Source organism: Eurosta solidaginis, chromosome 5 (assembly GCF_040869045.1).
Source record: "Eurosta solidaginis isolate ZX-2024a chromosome 5, ASM4086904v1, whole genome shotgun sequence".
In the NCBI taxonomy this organism is placed as follows: domain Eukaryota; kingdom Metazoa; phylum Arthropoda; class Insecta; order Diptera; family Tephritidae; genus Eurosta; species Eurosta solidaginis.
The window spans coordinates 212,618,204-212,632,635 of NC_090323.1; the positions used below are offsets into that span (position 1 = coordinate 212,618,204).

The following is a 14,432-nucleotide window of genomic DNA, read 5'->3' on the forward strand; positions in this document are numbered from 1 at the left end:
GCGCCAGTCGCTCCTTCGCTCCGCCAACCGGCGCCAATTGGTCACACCAAGGGAGTTTAAATCGTTTTCCACCTGGTCCTTCCAACGGAGTGGGGGCCGCCCTCTACCTCTGCTTCCATAGGCGGGTTCCGATAGAAACACTTTCTTGGCCGGAGCATCATCTTTCATTCGCATAACATGGCCTAGCCAGCGCAGCCGCTGCGTTTTAATTCGCTGGACTATGTTGATGTCTGCGTATAGCTCGTACAGCTAATCATTAAATCTTCTTCGGTACTCGCCATCGCCAACGCGTAGAGGTTCACCAGACTCCCGTGCCATATTAATTCTTCCTTTGAGAGAATATTAGTGGTGAATGTAGCAATAGGAGCTGAAGCTAGTGTACAATAGTCTGTCCTGACAGGGATGAACTTGAAGTCGAAGTTCGGCCTGGGTGCGTCTGAAACCGGCGCACACGGGTCGATCTCGGAATGGATGGGTCACTCAAAGAAATAAATAAGAACACAAAGAGGATTCCCTCGTTATAAAATAATGTTTAATTCCAAAGTGAAAAGAAAAATATACAATAGGTATAATGTTACCTTAACGTACAAAATGCTGGCGGTGATGATCCTGGGCGATGTGAACTGCTTGGCGGTTAATCGAGAAAGAGGCCGGTTATCCCGTTGAGGACAACCGCTAAGCAGCGAAAAAGTCCTCTGGTATTAAGGAGGGGAAAAAAAGCCACACACACAACAACCCCCACATATACGTGCATGGGTGCTGACAACCCGCACACACACGTGCATGCGTATGAAACGCACACAAATGCGGCGTGAGTGTGGGTGGCTGGAAATATTATTAAAACGTTAGGGAGGGGCGCCGTCAATCAGATAAAAGTTAGGCATTGGGCCTAAACATGCCGCCCCCCTTGCGGTACGCAACATCACAGTCCGCCAAGGATCACCGACCGTGAAGAAGAGAAAAAAAGAAAAAACTTATAATTAATTATATCTAACTTAACATAATGCCGGCCAGTCCGCCGGCTTGGCGGCACGCAAAATGGTTTGCGCAGTGTGGGAGCTTGGTTGCTGCTGCCTCGGTCATTCACCAATTTTCCCGTTATGGTGTAAGGCGTGAGCCAGGTTTGCCTAGAGCTAGGGATTGCGAAAAGAAGTAAGAAGATATACGTGTTCATATTTCTTGCCGTTTATTACAAATTCATTGGAAATTCTATGCTTGTGAATTTTGTATGAAGAAAATTCAATAAAAAATAACTTAATGTAATGATACAAGCTTTTAAAACGCACATCTCCATTGTGAATTCATACAAGTGGCGAATTTTCGATAAAACGTTCACAATAGTGAACAGCGAGTGAATATTAATATGTAGTCTGATTTTCTGTATACAAATTTAAAAGAAAAGCTGATTTGAAGCAAATGTGCAATTCATGGCACTTCAATTTAGTAACGGCGAGCACAAGAAAAAGAAACCTTTCTTCCATTCTCTGGCCCTTCGCGACAGCCGTTCTCCCTGTCAGCTATGACTTGACACGTAGGCATGGCAATGGAGGGATAGAAAGATTTTTCACTTGTACGAACTCACAATGCACACCTCTTGCGACTGTGTACAACAGAAATTCAATAAAATAAAAAGGATAAAAAGTGTAAAATTCATGTATTTCGGTCGTTACCGAACATTTTTCTGTTAGGCCTTCGCTGTACCCGAGAGTACCCAACCGAAGATGGTACTCTGAGCTAACAAAGGGCCAAACGTGGTGGGCAGAATCCCTGGGAGTATTATCTCGGCATATACATCTGTGCCTAGGACGAGGCGGATCGGGGCGGATGAGTAGAACTGCGGATCCGCCAGACGAAGATGTGCGTACGGGGCTGCGATGGCACTGTCGATGCTGGTTGTGGGTGTCGTGCGCCGAAAATTGGCTACGACCGCAGCATGGGTCGCAATCCTTCTGTTCTGTCCGTGTCTTCCTCGGATACGCAGCAGAAATCTTGCTTGCCCGCCAATGTTGCTGGTAGGAAGTTGGAGCTCCTGGGCGAGCTCATCCGCAATCACTGTGGTGGGGGAGCATCCGTCGATTAAGGCGCGAACGAGGTGTAGCCGCCCCCCTGCTTCTATTTTCACGACCGCGGTGGGGGTGATCGCTACCATCGGTATCATGGTGGCGGTGGCAGCTGAATGCGGGGCTAGGAGCCCTGCCCGGAAGGCGGACATGGTAGTGAGCTGCAGCGAGTTGGATCCATGACTGCGATCTCGTGGTTGATGATGGGTGTGATATCTTTGTTGCAGGCGAAGAGGCCTTGTCTCCGCTCTGCGATCGCGCGGTGGTTGTCTTCGTTGAGGGTCCTTAGTTTGCCGGCGAAGAGACCGAGTCTCCGCTCGGCCGTCACGAACATGGCGCTGGGATGTAGATGTGTTGTACTGGAGCCGCTTCCTTTCATGCTGCAAAAGCGGTCTAAACGATTTGGCTGCTGGTGTTGTGTTCGGGCGGAGAGACCGAGTCTCCGCTCCGGTTCGGTGGATTCGAGCTGGACGAAGAGGCCCAGTCTCCGTTCCAGCATCTGACGCATATAACGATATGGAGTCGTCAATCCGCTCACGGGGTGATTCCAGCTCCTCCTCAACTTGTACACTCCATGGCTTGGAGCGGGCTTCGTGGAGTAGCTGTTCCTCTTCATCAATCGAGGAGATGTGAAGCATCGTGTGATGTTTTTCGCCGCATTTTTTACATCGGCCTTGGCTTGGGCATGCGTTAGAGCGGTGGTCTAGAGCCAAGCAATTTCCACAGCAGCTCCCGCGGATCGCTAAGTAAAGACGCTCCTCGGGTTTTTTGGCCCGAAAGATGGGGCACAGGCGTATGGGATGTTGCTTAAAACAAGCGCGGCATTCCGACGTATAACGCATGACGTTCTTGGCAGCGCTTCGTTGCATAGCGGCAAAGCGACCCATTTTTCTGAAAGAAATGCAATATGTTTGACTGAGTCGAGTCATTCTCGAAAATGCGGGGGCGAGTGGTCCCTAGTTGTATTATTGGGGATTTGGGAAATTTTATTAGCGTGCGCATAAGGGGAAACATCTGTCGCTGCATAAAAAAAAATATTCATATGTGGCGTGCATTATGCATGGCCTCTTTCCCCGCACGTTATGTGCCTGGGTCTTTAGTGCCTTATTTTGTTTATTTTGTGTCACCCGGTAGCGTTTTAGTTGGCCACGGGCACACTAGTGCTGCAGAAAAAGAGCATTTACGATTTTTCGGTTCGCACATTCTGGTGCCGGACCGGGTAGAAAGTGTATAGCGTGGGTTCTTTTGATTCGCTGTTATTTGTGTTGTTGGTGCTAAAACCCAACAACTTCCCTGCCCACCACAAAAAAATGTTTAGACAGCAAAATTGTATGCGATGTAAAGAAAAAATAAAAAAAAATGTTTATTTGGATGAGGAGAATCATTTGTAGAATGTATCATTTTTCTCTTTTTGTATTACCTTTCGGTTATTTATTCAATCTTTCCCAAGTACGCTTGTAGTCCCGTTTCATTGATGGCGTTTAGCAAACGACACGGTTCCCGAAGGGTATTTGGCTCCGGTACCGATTTTTCCGGAAACGGGTTTTTGGGTACCCGTTTGCATCATTTTATGCATCCCTAACATAATGTACATTTACACTCGGCATATATATGTACATACGTTGGTATAAGTATATCGGCAGTCAGTGCACGGACTTTACCGCATTGGTAGTTTGACCGACCTTTTTGACCCATTTTTCATTTTCTACTACTTCTGCTACCAAAACTTAGATTCTACCAATATTTCAGTATTTTCGCACTGAAAACGTATACTGCGATAATTTTAAAGTATTGAATTGCAGAGCCCACCCAACTAACATTAGGAGACGATACTGACCAACTCAGTCAATGTTGAAAAATTTCTGAAGAACTTAAACAGGAAATAAATTTTTGAGTAGAGAAATTTTTGAATGATTTGAACGAAACTAAAAGGTTTACGGAAACGATTACCTGCCGAGATCGGTTATTTTGTGGCGGTACCTTTGGTACTTTGGAATATTGTTGTTGTGATTAGACGTTTTGGTGCATGTTTGTCGGTATTTCTCACTCACGATACAGGAAAAAAGTGAGTATCGTATAGGCATAAGCTATGTACATAGGTATAGACAAATGTACATGTAATTTTGTCTTGTTTACGACTTTTAAAGTGTCATTTTCTGAAATTCGCGTTATTTGTTTTACAATAAATTATTAAGTGTTTGGGACAAATAAGAACTATAGCTGTTGTTTTCTTGGTAAAAAATCTACCAACTACTACTATTTTAATCTTTTTTGTGTCTACCAACATTTTCCTCTTAAAAAGTCCGCGTACTGGTAGATATTTACCGGCAGCAAAGACAAAAAAATTGCGAACATTCATACACGCCCGTGTATAGAATGCAAATTTCTCAGAATTGAAACAAACGGGACTAATCGAAAGATTTTTTCCGTTGTTTCATTCTTTTTACTACGGCGCGTGGCCGTAGTACAATCATTTGCGAATTTGCTCTTAGACGTCAAAAAACATTTTTAAACAAAATTTCACCTTTTGCATGAATAAAGAAAAAAAATTCGGCCAAAAACGCTAACTACGTGTAAAACTACATGAAAGTTCAACGAAATATCGCTACTAGTGTGCTTGTTTGTAGAGTTCAAAGAGCCGCGCATTGGCGAAAGAACATTTGCAAATATTGAGGTACTGAGGCAGGGTATCCTGCAGATTGGTAACAGGAATCGTTTCACAATCCACCACATAGCTGTACAGTGTAATATTTGTATTTGTCCCAAACAACAAGTGTATTTGGGTAAAACGCAACCGCTTCACGAAGCCGCGTTGCCTCACGGGCTGCAGTCGTTTTACCATATCAACTAGGTAGAGATTCAGCATCGTGTTTAGTGTCATGGTTGGTGTTGTACGAAGGGATCTCCTTATTCAAACCATCGACAAGCACTGCACTGCCGAAAATTTTTTGACCGTGGAAGATGTGTCTAGTGCTGCCTACCAGACTAAACCGCCATAGTGGCTTGACCACCACTTCCTACAGCCAATATACTCCCTCCCTTGGGAAGAGCCCGCAGTGTTTGCCGATCTCATTTCGACTTCCATCCATGGCAACCGAAGCCTTCCCAGCCCTGCCCTCACACTGCCTTACGGCGTCACATGCTTTTAAATTAGGCTTGTTTAGTGATAGCAGATGTAGTTGTTACGGGTTGGACTAGGAAATGATCGAGCACGTTTTGTGCTCGTACCCTAAGGATAAAACCAACTATTTGGAGTGATGGGGCTGTCAGATCTACATAGAAGCAGCAAGTGGCATAGATCCTAGAAAAATTCTAGTATTTGTCAAGAGGACGGAGTTATTTTATAACATAGGTCTTGGTTTTTGATAGGATTTGTCAGTTTGATCGTTAAAAAAATTTTGATAACAATAATGACTAATTCTGTCTATTTGTCGTCCTCATGCACCGCCCAGTTTAACCTAACCTAAACTAATTCTGTCAGACAGCACCGGCGATACTCCCATTCAATTCAAGAATCCACTACGTCCCCGTAAACAAACCGAGCTCAGTTTTGCTAAGGTTGACAGCTAACCCGAATGATACGAGCCACTTGGTCACGACACTTAGGTAACCCTGTAAAACGTCTCTCAATTTATTAGTAATTTTCCCTTGACAAAAATTGCCAGATCATCGGCATACGCCACCATTTGGCAGCCTCTCCCCTCAAGGTCCTGAAGCAGGTCGATTAATACCACAAAGGACAGAAAGGAAAGAACACCAGCCCTTCTCACATTTTATCGAAGCCGTCGCTCACCTCACTCCATCGCTATAGTCCTGTCACTAAACACTATGCTGATGAATTTCACCGGAATCGAAGCGACTCCTAGTGTTCAGAGGTGTAGTAAAACTGAAAGTCATACCAAGATTTATGCTACAAATCTTTAGTATAGCACAGTTGAAAGAAAATCTCCATGGAACTTTAAAGCACTAACCTGCATAGAATTTCACTATTTCACAACTAGTTGAGCTAAACCATTTGGCGACAGATCTAGTTTGCATTCATTACCCAACCAATGCGCTTAACAGTGAACGTATAAAGGGCGATGACATCGAAGGTAGCAATTGTCACGAGTGCATCACTTCACAACTCGTTGTCAACCAAATCTAAGACTTTCACTAGTTTTCAATCGATGCTAATTGGTCCAGCTCCGATTGTTGGTTAGCAATTATCGATTACTGACTGATCTTTGTATAGGCTTTTAACTAACGCTTTGTAACCGGTTCAGAATTAGATTCGGTGTAGCCAGCTCAAGGGCCGTAATTTTTTGGAACTACTTCACAATTCAGAGTACGTACAAACAGTGTGGATCATCTAGTAGGGATAAACTCATATATATTATTTCTAATTGCTGTTTTTATATACGGGTCCCTTTTTCGCTCTTATTTGGAATCCAAATCTATAAAAAAAATTTTGGTTGTAAGGATGGAGATTCGGGCTATTAGCGAGCTTTGGGCAATTTTGGTCATAGTGCTTTTGTTTAGCTATATTTTATTCAAATAATTTGTTAAAAATAAACGATTATGCGCACACAAATAAATCTATTTGTACTATGGCACTATTGTGAATATTTGCACTGCATTAGCGGCAGTTCTACCATACGCCAGATGGCAGCGCAAGCTGAAAGTTTTAATTGATTGATAGAACAGCTGATTTCTGTTGATATTTGATAAGATACTTCTATATTGGTTGCGCAAGATGCGCACGGGTCCGGCTCGTATACTTTGATTCTGAAAACGTTAACATCAGAAGTTGGGCAAGCGAAAAACGTAAACAAATTATTGCGGCCATTCAGCATACACAACTGACTATGACTATGAGTATTTTATTGTTATTGTTTACGTTGTTGCAACAGCAGACACCCACATCAAATAGTAATGCTATTTACTTGCAACAACAGCAAACAACGGTTCAATTGTTATGTTGCGGCGGGCGCTGTGATATGGTAGTAGTTTGCTCCACTACCACACCGAAGATCCTGGGTTCAAGTTCGGAGCAAATAAAAAATTTTTAATTTAGAAACAAGTTTTTTTTAATGAGTGATTCGGCAAACGCTTCCAGTGTATTTCGCCCATGAAAACCTTCTAAGTGAAAACGCATTTGCCTTGCAGTTACCGTTCGGACTCGGCTTCAAAAACATGTATGTCCCGTACCGCCAATTTGTAAGAAAAGTTAAAAAGGAGCGCGTCGCAAATCGGAATAAAAGCTCGGCCTAAATTTGCTTCGTAGATATATCGCGCCTTGCATTCATCTATTGCATTGTTATGTTGTTGCCGCTAGATTACCATTATTATTACTAGTATCAGCATCCATTACACGTTATTCAATAACTTGCAACATTTTGAGTGGCGTGTAATATCCTCTTGTGTGAATTAATGAATTAGTAGTGAGTGGAGAAGTGCAACTTGTCTATTATCGACTACCTGCGTTTTGTAGCTGCCTCTGCAACATACTCGTAAAATAGTTTGTATGTATTATAAATTCATTATGGAAACATGCTTACTTACATATGTACATATATGCATGTGCAGTTACTTAATTGATGAATTGCGGCATTTGGCAAAATTTCCACATTTGAATGAAATCGAAAGCAGGTTTACAGGTCGAACGATCACAATCTTTACACATGCGCAAAGCTGTAATGTCTTTATTTGGTTGGCTTGTAATGTGAACATGCAGATACGTGATATATATATATGATGAATTTCATATCAAATCCAATATGCGTTGAACCCGACCCCCTCAGAATTTGATGAAATTTTGCATGGGGTTACATCTTACCCACCCAAACACAACCTCATTTTTAGAAATTGCATTTTCGAAAAATTGTGGGCGTGGCAAGGTATCGAAATATCCGAAAATATTAGAAAAATTACGATAATAGGTACTTTTAAAGTGTGATTACTACGGAATGGCTTTACCGATTTCAAAGATTTCATATCATTAGAAAGGTATTGAAATAATCTTTCAAAAAAGTACGCTGTACAAATTTTTTAGTAAACTAAAAAAAAAATTTTTTTTAAATAAAATTTAAAACTGAAAAAACACTTCAAAGATCAAGCGATTTTGAAAAATAAAATTTTATTTTAGAAAGGTCTATTTAATATATATAACATACCTGAAAACTAAAATGGGGTTTTTTTTTTTTAATTTATTTAAGTAAATTCATCTCTTGGTTACTTTCTCATATTTGGATATCACGCGTAAATTAATCAACCAATTTGAAAAATTTTTATACCGTTAGAAAGGTATTAAAATCGCCTTTGAAAACATATACTGTAAAGATTCTATATTACACTGAAAGAAAAAAAAATTTTAATTTTTTTCTACATTTTTTTTTTTTCAAACTGGGAAAACACTTCAAAGACCAAACGATTAAAAAAAAAAATTTTAGAAAGGTCGATTTAATATAAAAGCTAGAATGGTGTTTTTTTTCTTTTAAAAAAAATTATAAGTAAAACCATCTCTTGTAAACTTTTTTTTTATTTTGCTATTATTGTGTGACAAAAAACGTACCTAGCTATACTTTGGAAGTTATACAGATACAGATACTATGACTAAGTATTCTAATAGATTCGAACAAGAATCGTATTATCAAATTTTTCAGACACGCACAATAAATAGACATACACTTAATAAAGTAAATTTTTTATTTATTTTTTATTTAGATTTAATATACAACTTTGCGCAGCTCATACTGCTGACTTTCGGAATATTTGCTTACTTTTAGTGATGTTTCATCTAAAGGTACAAAAGAATGGAAGCTTTGAGTTCCCGTAATAGTTTTGGCATTTTTGTATCTTGAAAGTAGCTCTTCTTTTGTTTTGTTGTATTCATCAGCGTCTGTGTAAGCAACTTCTATGGAGGTGTTATACGTTTGTGAAGCCCAATGATAAAGGTCCTTCGCCGTTTGAATTTGATTTTTATTTGCCATGCTATAATTCCGAGCGCCTCTTTTTAATGTCCCACCTATACCATCACATGCAGATTTTCCATGGCTAGTTGCGTAAAAGTGCCACTCAGCGAATATTTCGAAATCAATTTTATGATAACATAACTGAATTAAGTTGTATTTGTTTTTGTACTGTGCTCCTGCACCATCTGACACGTAGATAATTTTCGTAATTGAATTGCTTATATTAGTCTTAACAAAATTAATCATTTTTGAAATATATAGATGAACTGCTATGCTATCATGGATATTACAATCGGATATTATGGCAAAGGTTCTATGAATTAAGTTATCGTTATCTTTGTAATAAATAACGAACGGATGTATGGTGGCTTGATTATTATTCCAATGATATCCTTGAATGGCATCTTGTATAACAAACGCATAGTTTTCAGCGAAATCCATTTGAATTAGCAGTTCTCCTGGCAGCAGTGTCATTTTTCGTTCACTTACGCTTAGCGCTTAGCTGTGAAATGATGTGACACCGGCTTAATGTGTTGTACAAAATCGTCAACAAATGTGTTTGTAGTAGAGGAAATGGTTTCGAGATTACATCTGAGTGTTATGTTCCATTTTTTTGTAAATGACTTCTTGAATCGAATTTTTTTCGTAATATTCCAACAGCATCGTTCTAAGGTTCGTTAAATTATCGTAGCACCACACATTGATACGCAAAACTCGCTGTTTTCTATATTACCATTACAGACAACGAATTTAATAACATCTTTATAGCTTCTGAAATTATGTTGACCTTCCATCGATTTCAAACCGGATTTTTCGAACATCAGTTTTACATTCTGATGCAATGTGCACACACAAACATTTTGCTGGTTTCCAACCCCAAGTTTGATACAATTCTCTGGTCGCAACATGGTAAATTTTGTAAATCCTAATTGAAGTGAAGAATGTATTTTTCTAAATTCATAGCAAGTTTCACGAAGCGATGACAGCATTAGTCTTTTTTGAACTTTCTCGCGTATGTTTCCTTGTCTTACTACAATTGAGTCCTGTGACCCAGGCATGATTCGGCTGATTTCATCATCTTCATAAAACAATTTTACTGTGTTTAAAGTTTGTTCAGGTAAACTACGCCTGTCCATGCTAGAGCGTTTGACGTCCGAAAACTTTGTTTTATTTTTTTGTATATCTTTCCTAATTTTTATCAATTCGTAAGATAAATCATGCCCAAAAATGTCTTTAATTTCCTTAGATGTCATGGTGTTTGGTAATAGAGATAATATTTTTTGCTTATCCAAATTATTTGAGCAGTTTTCGATTTGATATTTCATGTTCTCCAAAATTTGTTCTTAGTAAGCTTTGATCTTCTTTAGGTCTTCTGATAAAGTTGACAGTGAACCACCTCCAAGTGAATCCGAAATACTTTGCGCAATTTGCTGTGTTTTTTTTTACAGTATGAATCCCTTTCTAAATATTTTCGCTTCATTGGCGATGGATGGCTACCAAGATGAGGAATAACATGCTTATTTATATTGTCGACGAGTTCGTTGCGTTCGAGTGATTTAGTATAGCTGCTGCATGTTGGAACTTCCTTATATTCTTGATACAATTCACCGCTAGTCAAGATTTCTTGTGCCTCTTCACTTTCCGTTTCAGTAGAACGCTGATTATCAGCAATCTTGATAGCATCATTAAGTTTAAAGCGACAACTTTCGCAAATACGGCAACGATGAATGTCGGAGACTGCTGGAAAATGCTCAGATATCAGCGCTGCTTCGTTTAAGCTAATGTTTCGAAGTTGAGAGGAACATTTTCTTGATAGCTGCACACATCTGTATTTATTAGTTGCTTCCATATCAATGCCTAGTTTCGTTCTGGTCTGTGTCTATCCGTTGTGTTGTTTTTTATAGTCCATGGGTGCTGTGGCAGGTAATGTCAATCTATGTGTCCGTGGTAGGTAACGTTAATATGCGTGTATGTGTGCGCGGTATTGATACGTCCGAATTGTTACCTTTTCTAAGGGTTGTTTTTGTAGGTATCTAGACATACCGCTTGTTAGCTAAGCGGTAGGTTGAAATCGGTGATTTTTGCCGTTTGGTAAATTTTTCGTTTTTGCTTGTTCATTGTTACGTGTTTGGTTGCTGTACCTTCTGGCTTGTGCTGTTTTTTGTAACTAGTTTTAAGGGTTCAAATATTTCGTCAGAGATAGTGTTGGTTTGTTCGTTTATTATCCTGCCGTCAAATGTTTTTAACTTGTATATCTCCATGTTCTCAAGTACATTGAGCCGCCGACCTTTTCCTTGTACGTGAAGTATTCGAGCCGTTGTTTTGATGTTAGCTGGGGTGCACCCCACTGGAATAAAAATTTTTTACAGTGTATTTTTTCAAAAGGTGATTTTAATACCTTTCTAACGGTATAAAAATTTTTGAAATCGGTTGATTAGTTTACGCGTGATATCAAAATATCAGAAAGTAACCAAGAGATGCATTTACTTAAATAAATTTAAAAAAAAAAACTATTTTTTCAGATATGTTATATATATTAAATAGACCTTTCTAAAATAAAATTTTATTTTTCAAAATCGCTTGATCTTTGAAGTGTTTTTTCAGTTTTAAATTTTATTTAAAAAATATTTCAATACCTTTCTAATGGTATGAAGATCTTTGAAATCGGTAAAGCCATTCCGTAGTAATCACACTTTAAAAGTACCTATTATCGTCATTTTTCTAATATTTTCGGATATTTCGATACCTTGCCACGCCCACAATTTTTCGAAAATGCAATTTCTAAAAATGAGGTTGTGTTTGGGTGGGTAAGATGTAACCCCATGCAAAATTTCATCAAATTCTGAGGGTGTCGGGTTCAAAATGTACGTTTTTTTCAGCCTTTGATATGAAATTCATCATATATGTATATATTAGGGCGGGTCGATTTAAAAATCGCTCATTGCCCTGTGAAAATCGTATTCTAGGGATCAAAATAAGAAACTTTGCCGAAGGAACCATACCTCTAAAATGAATTCTGATGCCCCCCCCCCCCCCCCCCTTTGCTGTGTCTTGTGGTGGCTTAAAAAAAACAACACAAGCACTTTTACGATCTGCAATTGTGTCACAGTGATACCCACACAACTATGTTTACGACATGCAAATGCATCACAGTGATGCCTTGGTTTTAAAAGGGGGTTGTAAAAACGCTAATTTCTAATATTTTTTTTAAATTTCTTTTCTATTACTAAGTTAAATTCATTTTTTCATTTACATATGTTCTGACTAAATAAATTTCTAAAGAGAAAAATAAACTCCAAAAAGAAGAAACAAAGGCATTTCAAAGTGGGATTTTTCAAAATTTGCCCCTACGACCCAAAGGGGGGGACATCAGAATTCGTTTTAGAGGTATGGTTCCTTCGGCAAAGTTTCTTATTTTGATCCCTAGAACATGATTTTCATAGAGCAATGGGCGATTTTTTTGCCTCCCCACAAATCGACCCGGCCTAATATATATATATATATATATATGTAGATTTGTATTTGAAACGAAATAAGTATTTACATATATATACATGCATATGCATTGCTTAGATCTTCCATATAATATGTAAGTATTTCCCATACATTTCGAAGTCCATTCATATTTCATATTTCATTGCTATGGTGAGATTGCCACACTAGCACCTTAGCGATTGTGCTTCTCGTCATATATACCAAATTTTACTACCCAATGCTTTTCATTTTGTGTTTTTGTTTTTTTTTTGCCATGCATCGGTTTTTCAGTACAAGTTCAACTCAGTTTGTCAGTTAAACTACGTTTAAACTTATTCTGCAGCTTTTCAATCTACTTTAACTTAAGTTTAAACTGAACTTAAGTTCAGTATCAGTTATTTCCGTTCGTTCGCAATGGCGTTGCATATACTCAGTACGCATTTGGGCTTGAGTATATTAGAGCTCATGTTGATAACAAGTATACTTCTAAAATCTCAAGAGCTGTTTCGAAACAACGGCTCAACTTGGGAATCATAGCGTACTCAGCAAAAGACGGAATATTTTATAAAGCAAAAACTGCTGTTACTTAAGTTGAAAAAAATATAGTTCCTAACTTGTACTCTAGCGCGGTTCTCTGATTGGACTCAAATGTAAGTTTCCAATACTGCAGTATTTATACGAAAATAAAATAAGGCATATATAATTTATTGCTAATTTGTAAGGCTTCATTTCTGCTGCCAACCAACTTGAAACACAATGTAGGGTATCAACTAAAGAAACGTGCTGGATATTCATTTAAAAACTATACATTTCTCAAAATCTCTCAAAAGTTGGAGAACAATTTGAGAGTGGCCACGAGAACTATAAATTTTACAAAATTTCTCAAAGGCTGGATAGTGATTGGAGAATGATGTTGGATATCAACTCCAGAATAAGATATATTATATTATAAAGGCGGATAAATTTTTTGTATATGTTTGTTGGGTAAACAAAATTTAGCTGTTGCCTACCTACAAATTATCTAGTTAATAAAAAACCAATGTTGCCGTACAAAAAAACCTCACGCCCAAAGGCGGTCTTAAACTATGAAATGCTTTGTAGTTTAACTGTAGTTTAAATTTGACTAGAGTTTAAGCAAACTTAGTTTAAGCTTAGCCTAACCAACTACTGAAAAACCGGTGATAATTCAGTTAAGTAGGCATTTATATTACTGCTATGTCAATTTGCTTGCAGAAGTACAGATGGAAATAAATCTTTTTTAAATGGTATCTGTTCATAAATTGTTGATTGCAAATTGTGGTATGAGAATTAGCCATCGCCAATCAAAAGTAATTAGTTGATGAAATTTATCGTTCGGATGACTCAAGAAGTATTTGGTTACAATTGAAGAAGTTGACTAAACCCTATAGTAAATTTAAAAGCCAGCTAGAAAAAAATTACAGACCTGCTGCTAGACATTTTGTATATCGTCCTATACGGGTTAAAAAAGTATTAGTTCAAAGTATTTTAGAATAATTGGTAAACGACAATAGCTTATCAATAATGAGAACCGATTGGCACCGGTTGATGACTAGCCAAAGCCCTACTAGAACTGTCTGCCCTATAACCGATAGAGAAAGTGTTACAAAATATTGCTCTGGTTACAATCGCCACCATCAATGACGTTGGTCGCTTTCAGCGCACAATTTATTTGTTGATACGTTGCAAACATGTTTCCGTTAGTTGAGTGATAGAAAATTTGTTATCTGCGCAGAGAGTTGAGCTGAATGCCAAATGATATACATAACTATATTTAAATTTTAGGGAAAAGGAACTTCTAAATAATTTTTCATAGTTCAAAAAACTATCCCTCAACGATTGTTCAACACTTCTGTTCGCTGAATGCGCCCATTGATGTATTCAAGTACTAAAATTATATGCAGGGAGTTTGCAACACTGTAGCGAA

General features: G+C 38.5%; 2 protein-coding genes across 4 annotated transcripts in view; one reads left to right on the forward strand and one right to left on the reverse strand.

The window, feature by feature from the left end:
* BBS1 (Bardet-Biedl syndrome 1) overlaps positions 1-14,432 on the reverse strand; it is a 272,737-nt gene that overhangs the window by 51,372 nt on the left and 206,933 nt on the right. The window contains exon 1 of one of the 3 annotated variants that reach the window (XM_067788093.1): positions 6,032-6,224. The exons of the other annotated variants lie outside the window; for them this stretch is intronic. Coding sequence (XP_067644194.1) covers positions 6,032-6,098 — 67 coding nt within the window. The 5' untranslated portion in view covers positions 6,099-6,224. Of the gene's footprint in view, positions 1-6,031; positions 6,225-14,432 lie in introns of those variants that run through there. 3 annotated transcript variants of the gene reach the window in all.
* Positions 1-14,432, forward strand: part of Exn (Ephexin) — a 212,208-nt gene that overhangs the window by 16,634 nt on the left and 181,142 nt on the right. The gene's annotated exons all lie outside the window — the stretch shown is intronic.